This window comes from Hyperolius riggenbachi, chromosome 9 (genome assembly GCF_040937935.1).
Source record: "Hyperolius riggenbachi isolate aHypRig1 chromosome 9, aHypRig1.pri, whole genome shotgun sequence".
Lineage (NCBI taxonomy): Eukaryota > Metazoa > Chordata > Amphibia > Anura > Hyperoliidae > Hyperolius > Hyperolius riggenbachi.
Genome location: NC_090654.1, coordinates 292,862,224 through 292,883,726, shown reverse-complemented (window position 1 = coordinate 292,883,726; position 21,503 = coordinate 292,862,224). Strand labels below are relative to the sequence as shown.

Here is a 21,503-nt window from a genome sequence, read left to right as displayed (position 1 = left end):
AAATAATCGATCTGAGAGTAAAACTGCCAGAAAATCTCATCATGTGTACCAGGCATAAGACAGTGAGGCTCAGCCAATCCGATTGTACTAGAGCCACCTCTGGCAACCGTTACACAACAATCTCAGTCTAAGTTGAGTAGTAAAATCCTCCTGTCCCGCCCATCCGACATTCCACCATCGCAGCTCGGTGACAATCTGGACGAGTCGCCGCTTAGCAACACACTACATGAAGTACGGGGATGACTTCCATATGTGGCAGAAAACCACAAGAGGCCACTCTGACCTCGTCATCGCGGACGCAGCTGTCTCCATCTCACGTTAACTCTAAACGTTGCCATAAAAAAATCATTTGCAAGCCTGTTTTATTTAAACAACCGTCCTCAGACCATTTTCTGGTGAGGAACTCCTGCAGTTCCTGAGGCCATCAAGGCTTCTTTTAATGAGTTTGTGGGAAGGAAGGGGGGGGGGTTCTTGAACAAATAAAGTTAAGATCTGTCATTATAGGTCCTGTTTGCCCCAGCTAGAGATTGTGCACTTGATCCCTGTAGGGGGTATAATTGCTCTGAGTAACACATGTAGGAAAATGTCTAATGAGCTTAGAAACATGGCAGGAAGATCACTCAGGGGGTCAGGCCACATTCAGCGGGACTGTACATGTGGGAACAAGATGGGGGAGCAGAGCATGCTGGGAACTCAAGAGGGCCGTATACAGTTACCAAAGCACTTGAAGCTTGTCAAGAGGACTGAAGTGGACAAACACACTTAAGAGGATATAGAGATGTAAGAGGAGAGAGGATAGTAACAGCTGAGTCAACATGAGAGTGTTTTCTTGTGTGCAGAGAGGGTCACTGGGAAGGAAGGATTCCTTCAATGGGTGGTAAAAATAACACTTCCTCTGTCACCCAAATGCTTTAAGTGTTTTGCCTCTACTGTGGCTGTGAGTAAGACTGAGTCAGACTTGCAGGTCTCACTCTAGGAAACCTCTGGGTCTCGGGTCGTACTACACTGGAGGAGCAGCTGACCCACCAAGCACAGCTGTACATTACCTTTATCCTATGCTGCTGTCACTTACAGCAAGTACTCAAAAGCTGATCTTAGAATAGTTAATAAATACCTAAGAATCCCCCATGAGGAGATGGACTAGTCTAAAGCCAGTCCGCTGCTCACTAGTGACTGTGACAGCAACATAGCTGTCACTGCTATTGCCTGGAACCCTCTACTACTTTACGATTGCACTCCCGCCATCTCAGTACAAGCTTCTCCATACTGGGCATGTGCGAGTAAGGTCTGCACATGCCCAGTAGGGAGGAGCTTCTGCAAAGACAGAAGCGCAATCACGAGCGCATATTCCTCATGCCCTGGAAGTGGAACAGTGGGTGTCGGCTTATGTGTGGGAGGGCTTATCCGAGCATATATACAATATTTCTTACAGTAAGCGGTGGCAATGACTTGCCAGCATTTTGAAGCGGGGTTACAATCAGTAACGCAAGGCGACTTCGGTTTTAGACTCATTTGCACTCCCTCTTCCAGCTCTGCCCTAAATATAACTTGCGTAGAGTGACTGGTACACTTGGTAATAGTCAAGGCAGGTGTGCTTGTGATGTCATGGCTGGGGAGAACCAATGAGATGCCCTGATTCTGTATGTGGCTTGGAATTGGACCATCACAGTAGCAGTTGATATATCTGATTGGTCTATTTCCAAGCTGCACAGATTTGCCTACAGTCAGTATAATCTCTGATTGGCCATTGCACATTGATGGACTCACCTTATTGGAGGGATCTGTGTGGGGCGTGTCCTTCTCGTACGGCCCCACCTTGTCCCATGTCGCCAGGAAGACGTTGGTGGGAGAGAAGGCCGCTTGTGGGAATCCTCTCTCGACATGGCGGGCCGCAGTGCTGAGGATCTCGGGGGAAGTGTCCTGTCGGTAGTAAATGTTTCCTTTCCTGTTACTCGTGTCTATGTCAGACAGGAATGGCGCGATCGCAGGGAAGTCCGTGGGAAAGCCGTCGTCCACGTACTGCGTCTCCACGGGGAAGTCCTGGGGGGAGATGATGCCGTTGGTCCCGACCTGGAGACAAAAGGAAGATCACGAAACTGGTTAATCGCGAACCGACCATAAGCTGCTTATCTTTAAAGCAAAACTAAACTCAGAATCTCCTCTCTGCTCTGAAAGATACAAAATAGCATAATAACCTTTAAACAAAAAAAAAAAAAAACATTTCTTTGTTACAGCTGATACAAATCCTAAAATAAATTTACCCAGTTTACTTCCCGATTCATGGAAGCAGACATATTGTTAACAGCCTGTGCTTTCAAATGAGCTTATCTGCCATCTCTGCCGTGGCAGTCATGTGACACAGGTGAGAGATCAGATTACAATTTAAGATTAGTCACAGATGAGAGGGAATTACACAGGCTAAACTCTCTAAAAACATACAGGGTGCATTTCTGCACGTTTTCCTTCTGTCCTGAGCAAGAGTTCAGCTCCACTTTAACCCTTTAAAAAAAACCTGCATTTTGACAAATTTGATAAACAGAACAATATATTTTTCTGTAACAACAACAACACTTATTTTAAAAAGCCATAAGTTACCAATAATACTTCAGTTCAACGAAACTTCATGGTAAAAACACAATATAAAATGGACAACAATGAAAAGGGAGGGGCGATGTCTGATAAAGAAGCTATTCCTTTGCTTTTTAAAGAGAATCTGAAGTGAAAATAAACTTGTGATATAATGAATTGTATGTGTAGTACAGCTAAGAAATAGGACATTAGTAGCACAGATATGAGACTCATATTGTTTCCAGTACAGGAAGAGTTAAGAAACTTCACTTGTTATCTATGTAAAAAAGCTGCTCTAAGCTCTCCAGTTTAGTCGGCTACAGTGCTGTTTTCTGAGGCACTTATACTTCAAAGAAACAGTGACAGCCAGCTTCAGATAAGATTTTTACTGCAGGGAATTTGAAAGGGTCATTATGTCTGCTCTGTTTCATAGTTTAAAATACAGAGTGTGGTTTGTAAACTGTAAATATGACATAATGATGCAATGCTATGAATAAAGCTATATAACTGAAAATAAAAACATGAGACGCTTTTCTTTGCTACTAACGTTCTATGAATTATCCGTACTACACGTACAGTTCATTATATCATACGTTTTTTTCGCTGCAGTGTCACTTTAAAAGATGATCTGTATTATTAAATATTGAAATCACAAAACAGTCGATACTAAACAACGTAGAAACCGTTTCTCTGACATCTGGGGTCGGTTGTATGCAATGCAAGCAGCAACAGGCTCAATAACCCCTTCCTGGCTGCACGCTGGTGACAGGTACCCTTCAGATGGCCACAGCTGGATGTGATCGGTGAGAGGATTACCAGATGATGGACGATTCCCAGAGCTGCTCTGCTATTGAGGTCACACAGCTGTTGTGTGCGTTACATGCATACCGCGGATAATGCCAGGTCGCGGACAGCAGCGCATACATCTGGGGATCATAAGAAGAGCGCACTAAAAGCGTTTCCACGCCTCCCGCTTATCGTCACCTCACGAATGGCATGTGAAGTGTTTAAAGAGAACCTGAACTGAGTCAAATTATTTAAAATAAGCACATGATGTTAGCAAATGAATATAACATACTTACCTCGCCGTCAGTTCCTCTCAGAAGCTCAACATTTTCTTCTAACAAAGACTCCTTCCAGTTCTGACAAGATTTTGTCAGAACTGAAAAATATCATTGTTGTCAGTTATATATCAGTTGCTGTCAATTATAACTGAAAGGACAGCTGATGAGTAAGGTAATGTCCATGTTTCCCTATGGTTCAAGTGGGCAATATTACAGTTAGAGGCCTTGTTCACATTATAAATCGACAGCGCTATTTCAAGTGCTCAGCAATTTATGGCGATTTTTTAAAATCGTATTTCCCTACGCTTTCTAAGCACTAAGCGCTTTTGCAGAGGGATTTTTTTTTCACTTCTTGACGTCAGTCAGGGAATGAACTCTTTCACCCGGAAATAAATCAATACAATGTATTTATTCATGAAAGCGCTCGGGAAATCGCTATATAAAAGCGCTTTCTCAAGCGCATTATAGGCAAATCACCCAAAAAATGGTACAGGCAGCGCTTTGGGGATCGGTTCCCTATGAACACTCTAATAGGGAACCATTACACAAGCGCTTTTAAGGCGATTTCTGAAATCACCAGCATTTAAAAAAAAACAAAAAAAACCAATCTAGGTGTGAAGAAGCCCTTACAGTGAACAGGAAGCTGTTATGGGGTAATGGTCATTTTAAAAATGTAGGACAGAGAATTCCATTGATCAGTTGATCAGCGGACAAACAGGATGCATAAGGAGAAAGATTGATGAGTAGACTATACGGGAGGTAAGTAGGACCTGTGTATGTTTATTATAACTTTTAATTTTCAGTTCGGGTCTTCTTTAAAGGAAACCTTAACTGAGAGGGATAAGGATTTTTCCTTTTAAACAATACCAGTTGCCTGGCAGTCCTGCTGATCTCTTTGGCTACAGTAGTGGCTGAATCTGAAACAAGCATGCAGCTAATCCAGTCTGAGAGCACCTGATCTGCATGCTTGTTGAGGGGCTGTGGCTAAAAGTATTAGAGACACAGGATCAGCAGGAGAGTCGGGCAACTGGTATTATTTTAAAAGGAAAAATCCATACCCTTCTCAGTTCGGGTCTTCTTTGAGGGCTCGTTTCCACTATTGCGTTTTTTGCCGCGAATTCGCATGCGAATTCGCATAGGTGAGGGTATATGCGAATTTAACCATGTCACTGCCTGTTTGAAGTTACATTGGTACCTATGCGAATTCGCATGCGAATTCGCATGAAAATTCGCATACCATAGCCGCGTGCGAATTCCCTATTAAATACATTAGCGGCGATTCGCATGCATTCCACTCGCAGGCGAATTCGTTGGCTCTTTTGTGCGTTTTTTAAACGCTGAAAAAAACGCACCTCAACAACGCTACAGTGGAAACAGGCCCACCCACTTGCATTACATGTGCGAATCTGCATGCGTTGGACGCATGCAGATTCGCGATAGTGGAAACGAGCCCTGTACTTTCCACACAAGTAGAGTTATCTGTGTGACTGGAAAACATGCAATGAGCAGCCAAATCAAGTCTTCTCACTTCAAGTGCGCCTGAGACAGAAATACAAAACCCAAAATAGATACTTACCTAAGAAGATGGAAGACTCTGGACCCTGAAGAGGCAGGCCACACCCTCCTGACCCATCATTGCTGAGGGGGCGGAGCAGTAATCCTCAATGCAATGCAGAAAGGTTATAAAAAAAAGCCTCATAGGCTAGAGATCTAGAAGCTTACCTCACAAATTTTTGAGTTAAAAGGAAACCTAAAGTGAGAGGTATGTGGAGGCTGCCATATTTATTTCAGTTTAAGCAATACCAGCTGCCTGGTTACCCTGCTGATCCTCTGCCTCTAATACTTTTATCTATAGCCCCTGAACAAGCATGCAGCAGATCAGGTGTTTCTGACATTATGTCAGATCTGACAAGATTAGCTGCATGCTTGTTTCTGGTGTGATTCAGACACTACTGCAGCCAAACAGATCAGCAGGGCTGTCAGGCAACTGGTATTGTTTAACAGGAAATAAATATGGCAGCCTCCATATTCTTCTCACTACAGCTGTCCTTTAAGAAAGCAAAACACTTTAAGACACGCCCCTGCCACACCTATCGCCGTGGCCCGCCACACCCCTGGTCACTCATATCACAAATAATTCATAAGCAAAAGATGCAGTTTTATCATTCAAACCACACTGGTCCTTTTTTTCATAATTAGTTTTACTAATAAAATGTAAGAAATAGGGCTGGAACTCACTTGAGCGCTTTTTTTTGAACGTTTAGGGTGCGCTTTAAATCACTCGCCATTTCCCTAAACGCTCTGCCAATGGAAATAAATGTAACAAATTCTACAGTAGCGACTGCGATTAGCAAAATCCTAATCGTAGAACATGCAGCATTGAGGGAGCTTTTGTTCCTCAATGTAAGGTATATACGCGCTGGCACTACACATAGCGATTTGTGTGCGATTTTAAATTACTGCAAACTGTAAAAAAAATGATAATAATTTGAATGGACCAATCTGAATTAAAATCGCTAATCGCTATCACAATCGCAGGTAAAAAGCTTACACTTTTAAAAATCGCTACTAAAATCACCAGAAATCGCTCATGATTTCGCTTACAACACGCTAATTAAAAACATCGCTAGAGATTTGCGTTTTGTAGCAGTTTCCAGGCCATATATGGATTTAAAGGGTGAGAATGAAGTTTAGAGTCAATCTGAAAACATTTTCAGGAGAAATATACATAGATTTACACAGATCTCAGTCCTGAAAGAGGGACACATGAGGAAGAAAGAGGGACAGGGTTCCCAAAGAAGGACTGTCCCTCTGGAAAAGGCCCAGCAGGGAGCTATGCTAGAAGCTCTGCTATTCGATGCTGCAGAAGTTTCTCCGTTTAGTCCGGAAGCCCTCTTTAAGGCTGAAAAGTTGTTGTGAAAAAGTCTTGAAGCAGAAAACCCCAGATGTTGTTACAGCGATTAGCGAGGGGCTCAGAGCGCGGTGCCCCTGAGAGGACAGACTGTACTCTAGTTTCATGCCAAAAGAACCTTCTGCAAGTCAGCTGGAGACAGTCACACCCCCTGGAAATGTGTGGAGCCCTCCAGAACTCTCCGAACCAGAGACCCCATCACTGCTGCACTACAGCAACATATTACACAGCACGTCACAGGGACTCTTTATATTACACAGCATATCACAGGGGGTCTTTATATTACACAGCACGTCACAGGGACTCTTTATATTACACAGCGCATCACAGGATGTCTTTATATTACACAGCACATCACAGGGGGTCTTTATATTACACAGCACATTACAGGGGGTCTTTATATTACACAGCACATCACAGGGGGCCTTTATATTACACAGCACATCACAGGGGGTCTTTATATTACACAGCGCATCACAGGGGGTCTTTATATTACACAGCGCATCACAGCGGGTCTTTATATTACACAGCGCATCACAGGGGGTCTTTATAATACACTGTACATCACAGGGGGCCTTTATATTACACAGTACATTACAGGGGGTCTTTATATTACACAGCACATTACAGGGGGTCTTTATATTACACAGCACATTACAGGGGGCCTTTATATTACACAGCACATCACAGGGGGTCTTTATATTACACAGCACATCACATGGGGGCCTCTATATTACACAGCACATCACAGGGGGTCTTTATATTACACAGCGCATCACAGGGGGTCTTTATATTACACAGCGCATCACAGCGGGTCTTTATATTACACAGCGCATCACAGGGGGTCTTTATAATACACTGTACATCACAGGGGGCCTTTATATTACACAGTACATTACAGGGGGTCTTTATATTACACAGCACATTACAGGGGGCCTTTATATTACACAGCACATCACAGGGGGCCTTTATATTACACAGCACATCACAGGGGGTCTTTATATTACACAGCACATCACAGGGGGTCTTTATATTACACAGCACATCACAGGGGGTCTTTATATTACACAGTACATTACAGGGGGTCTTTATATTACACAGCACATCACAGGGGGTCTTTATATTACACAGCACATCACAGGGGGTCTTTATATTACACAGTACATTACAGGGGGTCTTTATATTACACAGCACATCACAGGGGGTCTTTATATTACACAGCACATCACAGGGGGTCTTTTTATTACACAGCACATCACAGGGGGTCTTTATATTACACAGCACATTACAGGGGGCCTTTATATTACACAGCGCATCACATGGGGGTCTTTATATTACACAGCGCATCACAGGGGGTCTTTATATTACACAGCGCATCACAGGGGGTCTTTATATTACACAGCGCATCACAGGGGGCCTTTATATTACACAGTACATTACAGGGGGCCTTTATATTACACAGTACATTACAGGGGGTCTTTATATTACACAGCACATTACAGGGGGTCTTTATATTACACAGCACATTACAGGGGGTCTTTATATTACACAGCACATTACAGGGGGCCTTTATATTACACAGCACATCACAGGGGGTCTTTATATTGCACAGCACATCACAGGGGGTCTTTATATTACACAGTACATTACAGGGGTCTTTATATTACACAGTACATTACAGGGGGCCTTTATATTACACAGTACATTACAGGGGTCTTTATATTGCACAGCACATCACAGGGGGTATTTATATTACACAGCACATTACAGGGGGCCTTTATATTACACCGTACATTACAGGGGGTCTTTATATTACACAGCACATCACAGGGGGTCTTTATATTGCACAGCACATCACAGGGGGTCTTTATATTGCACAGCACATCACAGGGGGTCTTTATATTGCACAGCACATCACAGGGGGTATTTATATTACACAGCACATGACAGGGGGCCTTTATATTACACAGTACATTACAGGGGGTCTTTATATTACACAGCACATCACAGGGGGCCTTTATATTACACAGCACATCACATGGGGTCTTTATATTACACCGTACATTAGAGGGGTCTTTATATTACACAGTACATTACAGGGGGTCTTTATATTACACAGGACATCACAGGGGGTCTTTATATTACACCGTACATTACAGGGGGTCTTTATATTACACAGGACATCACATGGGGTCTTTATATTACACCGTACATTAGAGGGGCCTTTATATTACACCGTACATTACAGGGGGTCTTTATATTACACAGCACATCACAGGGGGTCTTTATATTACACAGCACATCACAGGGGGCCTTTATATTACACCGTACATTACAGGGGGCCTTTATATTACACCGTACATTACATGGGGGTCTTTATATTACACCGTACATAACATGGGGTCTTTATATTACACCGTACATTAGAGGGGGTCTTTATATTACACAGTACATTACAGGGGGTCTTTATATTACACAGCATATCACAGGGGGTCTTTATATTACACAGCATATCACAGGGGGTCTTTATATTACACAGCACATCACAGGGGGTCTTTATATTACACAACACATCACAGGGGGCCTTTATATTACACAGTACATTACAGGGGGCCTTTATATTGCACAGCACATCACAGGGGGCCTTTATATTACACCGTACATTAGAGGGGGCCTTTATATTACACCGTACATTACAGGGGGCCTTTATATTGCACAGCACATCACAGGGGGTCTTTATATTACACCGTACATTACAGGGGGCCTTTATATTACACCGTACATTACAGGGGGCCTTTATATTACACCGTACATTACAGGGGGCCTTTATATTACACCGTACATTACATGGGGGTCTTTATATTACACAGCGCATCACAGGGGGTCTTTATATTACCCAGCACATCACAGGGGGCCTTTATATTACACCGTACATTACAGGGGGCCTTTATATTACACCGTACATTACAGGGGGCCTTTATATTACACAGTACATTACAGGGGGTCTTTATATTACACAGCACATTACAGGGGGCCTTTATATTACACCGTACATTACAGGGGGCCTTTATATTACACCGTACATTACAGGGGGGTCTTTATATTATACAGCGCATCACAGGGGGTCTTTATATTACCCAGCACATCACAGGGGGTCTTTATATTACACAGTACATTACAGGGAGTTTGTAGGGTCCGCTTAAAGGCATCTGAAATTAAGGGATATGAAGGCTGCCATATTTATTTCCTTTTTAAACAATACCAGTTGCCTGGCTGTTCCCCTGATCCTCTGTCTCTAAAGAGCAGTACCCTCTACGCAATTTCCACAGCAATTTTTCCAACAACCGGCATTTGTTTGAGCGTCGAGCGATGGTTTCCGCTATCTTGCGACATGGGCACAGACTGGTGATTACGCAAACAACGTTTGGCAGTGCACAGCGATAACTCTCACTGCAGATCAGATCTTTAAGATCCCCGACTACTCTGCACAAAGTACCACGATCGCTTGACTTCCTGTTCGCACCCGTAGAGTGCGTCGCGTGTACCCACCAAGCAGGAAAACGGTTCGGGGGAATGCTTGTCGTCGGGGACGTCGCTGGGATCCATCTTACTGCGTCATCAGGTTAGTATTCTACTTAAAGTGAACCTCCGGACTAAAAATCTACTCAGCAGCACTGAAAAGGCTTGGTGTTTCTTTAACAGTTTCACAGCATCAGAACTTTGTTTTTCTTACCAAAGCATCATTTTTAGCTGCATTTTTAGCTAAGCTCCACCCATCAAAGAAAACTGCCCGGGCTTTTTTTTCCCTGATGCTGTGCAAAGCATGATGGGATTTCCTATGTTGTTATTCACGTTGCCTAGCAACTGGGAGGGGTGATCAGCACACAGGACAGTTGGAACTGTGTCGCATGCTCCCTGTCACCTCATTTCAACCAAAAAGATGGCTGCTCTCATGGAATCAAACATTTGCCTGTTCTTTTAAAACAGGGTGGGTAAGAGATTATATTACCTATTTTAATTAACATAACTAATGTAACTTAATGACAGTATGTTTGTTTAGGCTAAAGTTCCCCTCCTGGATCCCTCTTTGCCGTTTTCGCCGCTCCCCGTCGTGATCCTGGCATTTAATCGCCAGTTTTACGCAGTGTTTACAAACAAAAAAACATGGCCGCTAACCAGGAAGTGATGTTTGTTTATGTATATCATGTTACAGTATACTAAAAGTTTTTATTACAGAATTATCTGCACTCCAGTCCGGGATTCTATTTTCACAGTTTCTCAGCATGGGCAGCTCCCTTCCCCCTCAGAGACAAGCTAAAACTGGGAGCAGAGACCTGTCTGTGAGGGATAAACAAAGCACACACACAGACTTCTCCCTATCACTGCAGAGGCAGCACATTCCTCTCTGGGTCGACAAAGCTTGACAAAGAAAAGAAGATTAGATATATTACAGAGACAGTGCAACTAGAAAAGGCTGCAGTAACACAGACCACATTAGAACAGGTATAGGAACTTAAAGGATAGAAGAAATAAGGCTGAACATTTTGTTACAGAGTCTCTTTAAGGCGATTGGAAGCTCTGTACAATCTACTGCCAGCAATTGTACAGAGCTTCTGATTTACATTTATTCTTTATCCTGCGTTAAGGCTAGTTATACACCAGGACGTTGCGTTTAGGGGACGTTATAGGGCACATAACGTGCCCCTAACGCAACACCTGGTGCTCTCTGGTGTGGACGTTGGAGTGAGCCGCGTTGTGCAGCTCACTCTGGCGTCCGTGATGCCGTGATGCGCACTCTTGTGCGCATGCGGCATCACGTGGTCCCGCAGGCCAATCGCCGCACAGAGCGGCCGCTCCAGGAAGTAAACACTGCACGTCACTGAGTGCAGTGAATATTAATTAGCCATGTGCCTGGCCGCTCTCCGCTCCTCCCCAACATGACTGAGCATGTGCGCACACTCTAACGAGGCTTAGCCACATAGAACGCACAGCATGCAGTACTTTGCTGCGCTACAATGTAACGCAACGTGGGCAGTGTGAACAGCCCACTTGTGTTACATTGCTGTGCGTTGGGAGAGCGTTACTGGCTGCACTAACGTGCGCCTGTAACATCCCTGTGTGTAAGCAGCCTAAATCACCGGGTCTCCTGTGGTTATAAACCTGCCGGCATCTGGCGCGTAGCCACGCCCCCAAACACATAAGGTCATCGTGGCTTCTTTATCTCCAAACAGAGAAGCGGCGATGATCTTTTGAGCAAGGGGGCGGGGCTAGGTGCTGGAAATCGGCAGTCACAGACCTTGGAAAACGGAATTAAAATCGCCCACAAAGTCGCTGTTAAGTCACTTTTGTACAGCGAATCAAAAGCGATTTTGCAGAACTCCTATACCTTACATTAAAGCACAATTGGCCAAGATTGCGATTTGGCCAAACGCCCTGTGCTTCCACCTGCATACACTTTCACTGGCATAGTGCTTTCTGGGATTGCCAATAATTTGAGTTGTAGTGAGAGGGATATGGAGGCTGCCATATTTATTTCCTTTTAAACAATACCAGTTTCCTGGCCGTCCTGCTGATTCTCTGCCTCTAATACTTTCAGCCATAGCCCCTGAACAAGCATGCAGCAGATCAGATGTTTCTGACATTATTGTCAGATCTGACAAGATTAGCTGTATGCTTGTTTTCCTTGTTATTCAGACACTACTGCAGCCAAAGAGATCAGCAAGGCTGCCAGGCAACTGGTATTTTTTTTAACAGGAAATACATATGACAGCCTCCATATACATCTCACCTCAGTTGTCCTTTAACCCCCTTGCCGTTCCAATTCTGGCGGCAAGGGGGCAGCGCAGCACTTTAAAAAAAAATAAAAAAATTTTAAATCATGTAGCGAGCCCAGGGCTCGCTACATGATAGCCGCTGACAAGCGGCATCCCCCTATCCACTCCGATCGCCTTTGGCGATCAGAGTAAGCAGAAAATCCCGTTCAGAACGGGATTTCCTGCTGGGCTTCCCTGGTCGCCATGGCGACCGGGCGGGATGACGTCACCGACGTCATAGGGAATCCCGATCCATCCCTCAGCGCTGCCTGGCACTGATTGGCCAGGCTGCGCAAGGGGTCTGGAGGGGGGGGGGGGCGGCGCGGCGGGTAGCGGTGAATCGGCGGCAAGCAGCGGCGATCGGGAACTGCACGCAGCTAGCAAAGTGCTAGCTGCGTGCAGGAACATTTTTTTTAGAAAATCGGCCCAGCGGGGCCTGAGAAATTCTCCTACGCAGGTTACCCCGAGCTGAGCTGCCTGTACATATACTGTATACTTCCCCCACCTCTTGTTTCCACCCCATTCCTTCAGATTGTAAGCTCGCAAGGGCAGGGCTCTCACCCTTTTGTGTCATGGAATGTTATTAATTCAATTGCTTGCACACTGTTAGAAATTTATACATTTTAGTCATCCTGTTAAATCAAATTGTAATCAGCAGTGCTGTATCTTGTATCAGTGTTCATATTTCCATGTATATCATTGTCTGTATCATTATGTATCCCTTGTTTGTTTTCTTACATTGTACAGCGCCACGGAATATGTTGGCGCTTTATAAATAAATAAATAATAATAATAATAATAATAAAAGGAGGTTAAAGAGGAACTCCAGTGGAAATAATGTACTAAAAAAAGTGCTTCATTTTTACAATAATTATGTATAAATGATTTAGTCAGTGTTTGCCCATTGTAAAATATTTCCTCTCCCTGATTTACACTCTGACATTTATCACATGGTGACATTTTTACTGCTGATAGGCGATGTCACTGGAAGGAGAGGAGGCTTGCTTTTTTGGCAGTTGGAAACAGCTGTAAACAATAATTGACCAATAGACTGAAGCTGTGGACACACAGGAGCCTCTAACGACCGGGCACCAGCTTTCCTCAGAAGGCGGTCGCCTATCTTTGATCCAGCGTCTGAATGAAACGAGGCGAGTCACTCTGGCAGCAGCATGCCGCGGAGGGTTCTGGAATTCAACGAGGACAGCCAGCCCTCATGACAACAATCTGTCCACATTACAGCGTTCCCTTGTGTCCCGGCCGCGTATGACCCCCCCTTCCCCGCCGCCTATCTGTCATGCAACAACTGTGCCCTTTTTCCATGACAAGAAATTCCACTTCCAGCCGGTAATACAAGCCCACTATCTGCCCAGCCAGTGATTCCATTACAGCATAAGAGTCTCATTGTGTATGGGGGAGAAGCGCAGCACAGATTGTCCCCTCAGGAATGGAATTCACCCGCCGAGACGCACGGCGACGCCCATCCACCACCCCACAGCCATGCTAACGACATGGCCAAATCCATACATTTACATGTTTATCCTAATGCTCTCTGACGCAAGAGATATGAAGGCTGCCATATTTATTTCCTGTTAAACAATACCAGTTGCCTGGCTAGCGTCCTGCTGATCTATTTAGCTGCAGTAGTGTCTGAATAACACCAGAAACAAGCATGCAGCTAATCCAGTCTGACTTCAGTCAGAGTATCTGATCTGCTGCATGCTTGTTCAGGGGCTAGAAGCTGCATAGTTTACCTAAGGGCCCTTTTGACACGGGCAGCTGACAAGCAGTGAAGTCACCGCCTGTCAGCTGCTCTCCTGTACCAGCTGGGCGCTTGTTAGCGCTCAATACCGGCCCTGTACAGGCGGCCCCCCCACAAAGCGAAATCTCACAGCCGCACTCCGACGCAATATGTCGCGTTCCTCCGCCGCTCAGTAACGCCACCGCGTGTCAACTCTCGACACGCGTGGTGCTACAACCGCTGCAATCTGGCTGCATTTAAATTGCACTGGCGGGCGGCAAATGGGAGGCTGAACTGGTGGTTAAAGGGGCACTAGGACAAAAAATTGTAAAATGTAAAATATGTGCAAACATAGACAAATAAGTACGTTTTTTTTTCCAGAGTAAAATGAGCCATAAAGTACTTTTCTCCTATGTTGCTGTCACTTACAGTAGGCAGTAGAAATCTGACAGAAGCGACAGGTTTTGGACTAGTCCATCTCTTCATGGGGGAATACTCAGGGATTTATTTATTTTCAAAGCACTTAGTGAATGGCAGTTGCTCTGTCCAACTGCCAAAAAACTGTGTAGCAAGCAGGGAAGCCGGCCAGCATCATTGTATAAATCCTTTTTAGGGAATATATTTATAAATAATAAAAGCCTTGCTGAGAGTCCCCCATGAAGAGATGGGCTAGTCCAAAACCTGTCACTTCTGTCAGATTTCTACTGCCTACTGTAAGTGACAGCAACATAGGAGAAAAGTCATTTATGGCTCATTTCACTCTGGAAGAAACATACTTCATTTTTTTGTCTCAGTTTGCACAAATTTCAATTTTTCGCAATAGTGCCCCTTTAAACTAGGACTTCACCTCAGATTTACGTTAGCAGGATTTGGGGCCAGGTTCACACTAACCTTCTAGCTCACTGGATGTGCCCCAAGTGAGGGTCGCGCCACCTGGCAGCAGATAACGTGTAACAAGTCCGGGCCAGCGTTGTGGGTCGTCTACCTTATCCCGCCCTGGAGAGACGGAAGCAGATCTGCCTTCCATGTGTTTGCCAAGAGATCAGGGTCTAATGCCGGGAAAGGCTTCTGATAATAGTCGGCTAAACAAACCAGGCTCTGTCTATTAGTTATTACTTTATGGCAATCCCTGTACAAAGCTAGCTTACAAACAGGTGAGGGGGAGACAGGACAAGAACATTGCGGCCAAATAGAAAATCTAACACAGCAAGTAATCTATTGTGTTTACAGCACTTAAAGGGGACCTGAACTCAGAACTTCCTCTCTGCTCTTAATAAGCAACAGCATAATAACCTTTACAAAAACAGTTCATTGTTACAGCTGATACAAATCCTGCAATACCTCTGCAGTGTCTCCTTCCTGCTTTCATGGAAGCAGACATAGGGTTAACATCCTGGGTTTACAAATTAGCTGATCTGCCGTGGCAGAGGGGATTCCTGAGCTGACAGCTGAGCGATCAGATTACAGCTGTGATTAGTCACAGATGAGGGGGGGATTAGACAGGCTAAACTCTCTAAATACACACAGGGTGCATTTCTCTACGTTTTCTTTCGGCCCTGTGCAAGAGTTCAGCTCCACTTTAGAGCGGTATAAAACGCAAAACTACATGTATGCTTTACAACATTAAGCAACATTGAGCACAACATAACCCCCCCATCAAAAAAAAAAAATGCGGAAATAATGAATGTTAATTATCGGAAGGATTTTCACTAGGGCCGCATTTCTGCTGGGCCGCCGCGTCTGTTTCTGATACCTCCTCGTCAGCTGTGTTTTGGTGAGTCTGCAGCAGAATCGCTCGTCATGCACGAGGTTCAGATCCATGCGGCGACAAACTGCGCCATACATCATGTTTCCCCCGCATGTGATTTAAGTGCAGTCTATCGATTTCAATTGGCTGCGATTCTGCATCTGAAATCGTTGCGGAAAACAGACGCAATTAGCAGCTGGTGGAAACAGGTCTATAAGCTAACTGATACCATTTGCCCCATTTCTCGAAACATTACTTATGTAATTAGTGAGCAAACAAAGAAGGGAAAGTGCTCTACTTTACCCATAGATACAGGGGGAGTGTTTCACTTAAAGGAATACTATCGATTCACATATTTTTTTCAATTGACACAGGAATTTTTTGGGAAGTGCTGCTAAGTGTATACATTTTAGTAGCAACTTGTTTGTTTACTGCTATCAAAATACATCCAAACTTTACTGACGCCAAAACTGACCGCTGACTGAGCCATGAGGAGAGGGGAAATTCCCCTCACACCTGATCAGGTAACTCTATGTGTAATGCTACGTACACACATGCGACAACGATCGTTCGTTAAGAACGACGAACGAACTTTTAATTGATGAAAGAACGACCTAAGTAAAGGTAGTTTTAAAATGTGTGTAACGATCTAATCGTTAGAACGAACGTTACATCACAGAAAACAACTATTGCGCCTGCGCATAAAAATGAGAAGTTCCATGGAGAAATAGTGAAATGCGCATGTCAAGCCTAGTACGAACGATCGTTTCCAACGATGTACTACTTTTGCAAACGATCGTCGTTGGTTAAAATCCGCCGAGACAGAACTTTCTTTTGTAGCGATTTGGCTCGTTCGTCGTTTGCCTTAATAGTCGGTGGTTCGTTTTTTGTAACGATCGTCGTTGGTAAAGATCGGGGAACGATCGTTACAAACGACTATAGTCGCATGTGTGTACGCACCTTAACTCTGTGTGTGACAGAGAAGAGAGCTCCCAACAGCTGCAGCTCCTGTGTCCTGTGTTTCTGACTGAAGTGTCTGAAGAGAGCAGAGGAAATGTAACTAATTGTCACAGCTTTTCATACTGTTTTTGCTTTCAGAGTTTGGTATGTTTGATATTTGCTTTCTGTAGTCTGATATGCAACTCTGGCTGTGCATTGAAGCAGACACCCCTTCTGCAAGTGATTTGTCCCAATATAGCTAAATCCTACTCTCAATAAATTACAGCTTTTGCCTCTGATATTTAACATGAAAAGTAGGAAAATGTTTACACAGCTACTTAGACATTATTTGTACACTGTCATTTTAGAACACTTGGGTATCGATAGTATTCCTTTAATTACTTTGCACAAACAAAGCAATCTTATGAGTTCGCTACTAAGTGAAGTGAAAACTTAAAGGCAACTTCGAGGTGAGAGGGATATGGAGGCTGCCATATTCATTTCCTTGTAAACAATGCCAGTTGCCTGGCTGTCCTGCTCATCTTCTGGCATAAGTAGTGCCTGAGTCAAAACCCTGGAACAAGTATATGGCTAATCCAGTAAAACGTGAGTCAGAATACCTGATCTGCTGCATGCTTGTTCAGGGGCTATGGCTGAAAGTATTAGAGGCAGAGGATCAGCAGGACTGCCAGGAAACTGGTATTCTTTAAAAGGAAATAAATATGGCAGCCTCCATATCCCTCTCACGTCGGGTTCACTTTAACCACTTGAGGACCTAGGGCTTTCTACCCCTTAAGGACCGGCCACTTTTTTTCCATTCAGACCACTGCAGCTTTCACGGTTTATTGCTCGCTCATACAACCTACCACCTAAATGAATTTTGGCTCCTTTTCTTGTCACTAATAAAGCTTTCTTTTGGTGCTATTTGATTGCTCCTGCGATTTTTACTTTTTATTATATTCATCAAAAAAGACATGAATTTTGGCAAAAAAATGATTTTTTTAACTTTCTGTGCTGACATTTTTCAAATAAAGTAAAATTTCTGTATACATGCAGCGCGAAAAATGTGGACAAACATGTTTTTGATTAAAAAAAACCCATTCAGTGTATATTTATTGGTTTGGGTAAAAGTTATAGCGTTTACAAACTATGGTGCAAAAAGTGAAGTTTCCCATTTTCAAGCATCTCTGAGACCCCCTTCCGATCACCTCCCCAGTGCATTGATTGCATCTATTTTCCCCTCTAACCACCCCCTGAGACACCCATCAATCACCTCCTGTCACCCCCCCTAGCACTCCTATCCATCAGATCAGGCCCAATACAACCTGTCATCTAAAAGGCCACCCTGCTTATGACCGGTTCCACAAAATTCGCCCCCTCATAGACCACCTGTCATCAAAATTTGCAGATGCTTATACCCCTGAACAGTCATTTTGAGACATTTGGTTTCCAGACTACTCACGGTTTTGGGCCTGTAAAATGCCAGGGCGGTATAGGAACTCCACAAGTGACCCCATTTTAGAAAAAAAGACACCCCAAGGTCTGAGGGCATTCTGAGGGTGTGGGCGGGTGATTGAGTGCCCTAGGGGCAGATAGGGGTCTAATCTGATAGGTAGCATTGACAGGGGGTGATTGATGGGTAATTAGTGGGTGTTTAGGGTAGAGAATAGATGGAAACACTGCGCTTGGGTGGTGATCTGATGTCGGATCTGCGGGCGATCTATTGGTGTGGGTGGGTGATCAGTTTGCCCGCAAGGGGCAGGTTAGGGGCTGATTGATGGGTGGCAGTGACAGCGGGTGATTGATGGGTGGCAGTGACAGGGGGTGATTGATGGGTGGCAGTGACAGGGGGTGATTGATGGGTGATAGGTGATTGGCAGGTGATTGACAGGTGATCAGTGGATTATTACAGGGAAGGACAGATGTAAATATTGCACTGGCGAATTGATAAGGGGGGGTCTGAGGGCAATCTGAGCGTGTAGGCGGGTGATTGGGTGCCCGCAAGGGGCAGATTAGGGTCTGATCTGATGGGTAACAGTGACAGGTGGTGATAGGGGGTGATTGATGGGTAATTAGTGGGTGTTTAGAGGAGAGAATAGATGTAAACGCTGCGCTTGGGTGGTGATCTGATGTCGGATCTGCAGGCGATCTATTTGTGTGGGTGGGTGATCAGATTGCCCGCAAGGGGCAGGTTAGGGGCTGATTGTTGGGTGGCAGTGACAGGGGGTGATTGATGGGTGATAGGTGATTGGCAGGTGATTGACAGGTGATCAGTGGGTTATTACAGGGAAGGACAGATGTAATTAATGCACTGACGAATTGATAAGGGGGGGGGGGGGGTCTGAGGGCAATCTGAGCGTGTGGGCGGGTGATTGGGTGCCCGCAAGGGGCAGATTAGGGTCTGATCTGATAGGTAACAGTGACAGGTGGTGATAGGGGGTGATTGATGGGTGATTGATGGGTAATTAGTGGGTGTTTAGAGAAGATAACAGATGTAAACGATACATTTGGGAGGTAATCTGACGGCGGGTTTGCGGGCGATCTAATGGTGTGGGTGGGTGATCAGATTGCCCGCAAGGGGCAGGTTAGGGGCTGATTGATGGGTGGCAGTGACAGGGGGTGACAGGGGGTGATTGATGGGTGATAGGTGATTGGCAGGTGATTGACAGGTGATCAGTGGGTTATTACAGGGAAGAACAGATGTAATTAATGCACTGGTGAATTGATAAGGGGGGGTCAGAGGGCAATCTGAGCGTGTGGGCGGGTGATTGGGTGCCCGCAAGGGGCAGATTAGGGTCTGATCTGATAGGTAAAAGTGACAGGTGGTGATAGGGGGTGATTGATGGGTAATTAGTGGGTGTTTAGAGGAGAGAATAGATGTAAACAATGGATTTGGGAGGTGATCTGATGTCGGATCTGCGGGGGGCGATCTATTGGTGTGGGGGGGTGATCAGATTGCCCGCAAGGGGCAGGTTAGGGGCTGATTGATGGGTGGCAGTGACAGGGGGTGATTGATGGGTGATTGACAGGCGATTGACAGGTGATTGACAGGTGATCAGGGGGGATAGATGCATACAGTACATGGGGGGGGGGTCTGGGGAAAATCTGAGGGGTGGGGGGGTGATCAGGAGGGAGCAGTGGGCAGGGGGGGGGATAAAAAAAAAATAGCGTTGACAGATAGTGACAGGGAGTGATTGATGGGTGATTAGGGGGGTGATTGGGTGCAAACAGGGGTCTGGGGGGTGGGCAGGGGGGGGGGGGGGTCTGATGGGTGCTGTGAGCGATCTGGGGCAGGGGGGGGGGGTAAAAAATCAGTGTGCTTGGTGCAGACTAGGGTGGCTGCAGCCTGCCCTGGTGGTCCCCCGGACACTGGGACCACCAGGGCAGGAGGCAGCCTGTATAATACACTTTGTAAACATTACAAAGTGTATTATACACTTTGTATGCGGCGATCGTCGGGTTAACATCCCGCCGGCGCTTCAGTATGGCCGGCGGGATGTTGCGGCGGGTGAGCGGCGCCAGGCGGAGGCGGAGGATCGCGTCACGGATGACGCGATCGCTCTGCCCATGCCCCTACAAGGACCGCCGCCAATTGTCAATACGGCGGTCCTTGCGGGGTGCACTTCCCGGCCGCCAATTGTCAATACGGCGGTCGGGAAGTGGTTAACTTTTTAACCCTTCTAGTCCTCTCTGTTGCGACGCCGTCGGGTCAGTGATACCAAGTTGTGGGCCACTGCGCATACGTTGTACTGCCCACACGTGCTTCCGACTGCGCTGCCATAGCCGGGAGCGTTCTGCGCACGCAAAGTTTGTTAACCCCTTCCTGACCGCCTAACATCAACGGGCTGAGGGAAGGTAGCACCCCAAAACCGCCTAAAGCCGACAGGCGTCAAGTCCTGGAGGCGTAGTGTAGCATGGAACACGAGCGCATGCGCGATCGTTCCCTGCAGAGACGCGGAGATTTGTGATCAGCCTGCCAGCCACACTAGCGGCTGGCAGACTGTTAGAAAATTAATAAAAAAAGTTATTTACCCTGTACAGGGGACAGCCCTGACTCGGAACTGTCCCTCTGATTGGCTTGCAATCTCAGCCCTCTCATAGGCTGATGCCTAGGAGAGGAGAGGGAGTGGGCGGATCGCCGTCCAGGGCCAATTTAGGGGGAGGGAGTGGGACAATGAAGCTTTCAAAGACCACCAAAAGAAAGGCCTGGCGCACACCAAGCGTTTTTGGTAGCGGTTTCAAAACCGCTGCCGCCTGTGAAAACGCTTGGCTAATGTATCTCCATGGGATGGTGCACACCAGCGGTTTGAGGTTTTTAGCAAACTGCAAACGTGGGTCCTGCAGCATTTTTGCGGTTTGCAGAAGCGTTTCTGCCTCAATGTAAAGTATAGGAAAAGCGCAAACTGCTCTGAAAAACACTAGATCAGAGCTGTTTTCCAGGCGTTTTTGTTACAGAAGCTGCTCAGTAACAGCTTTACTGTAACAATATATGACATCTGCTACACAAAAACGCTCCAAAAAATGCTAAGCATGTTTAGAAAACCTCTTTAAGGGCCCATTCACATTTAAAAGCGCAAAACTTGCGTGGAAAAATCACAGTACACTGCAGCGATTTTTTTTCTTACAGCACAGGACCAGACCCCCCAGTGTTTCCGGTATCACATAACGTTTCCTGGACAGGACTAGGTGCAGTGCAGGGAGAATGTCCAATAAACTGAATGTC

General features: G+C 45.5%; 1 protein-coding gene across 1 annotated transcript in view; it reads right to left on the bottom strand.

Annotated features, from left to right (window-relative positions):
* Positions 1-21,503, bottom strand: part of NID2 (nidogen 2) — a 121,622-nt gene that overhangs the window by 83,179 nt on the left and 16,940 nt on the right. The window contains exon 2 of the mRNA XM_068254761.1: positions 1,768-2,070. Coding sequence (XP_068110862.1) covers positions 1,768-2,070 — 303 coding nt within the window. The remainder of the gene's footprint in view (positions 1-1,767; positions 2,071-21,503) is intronic.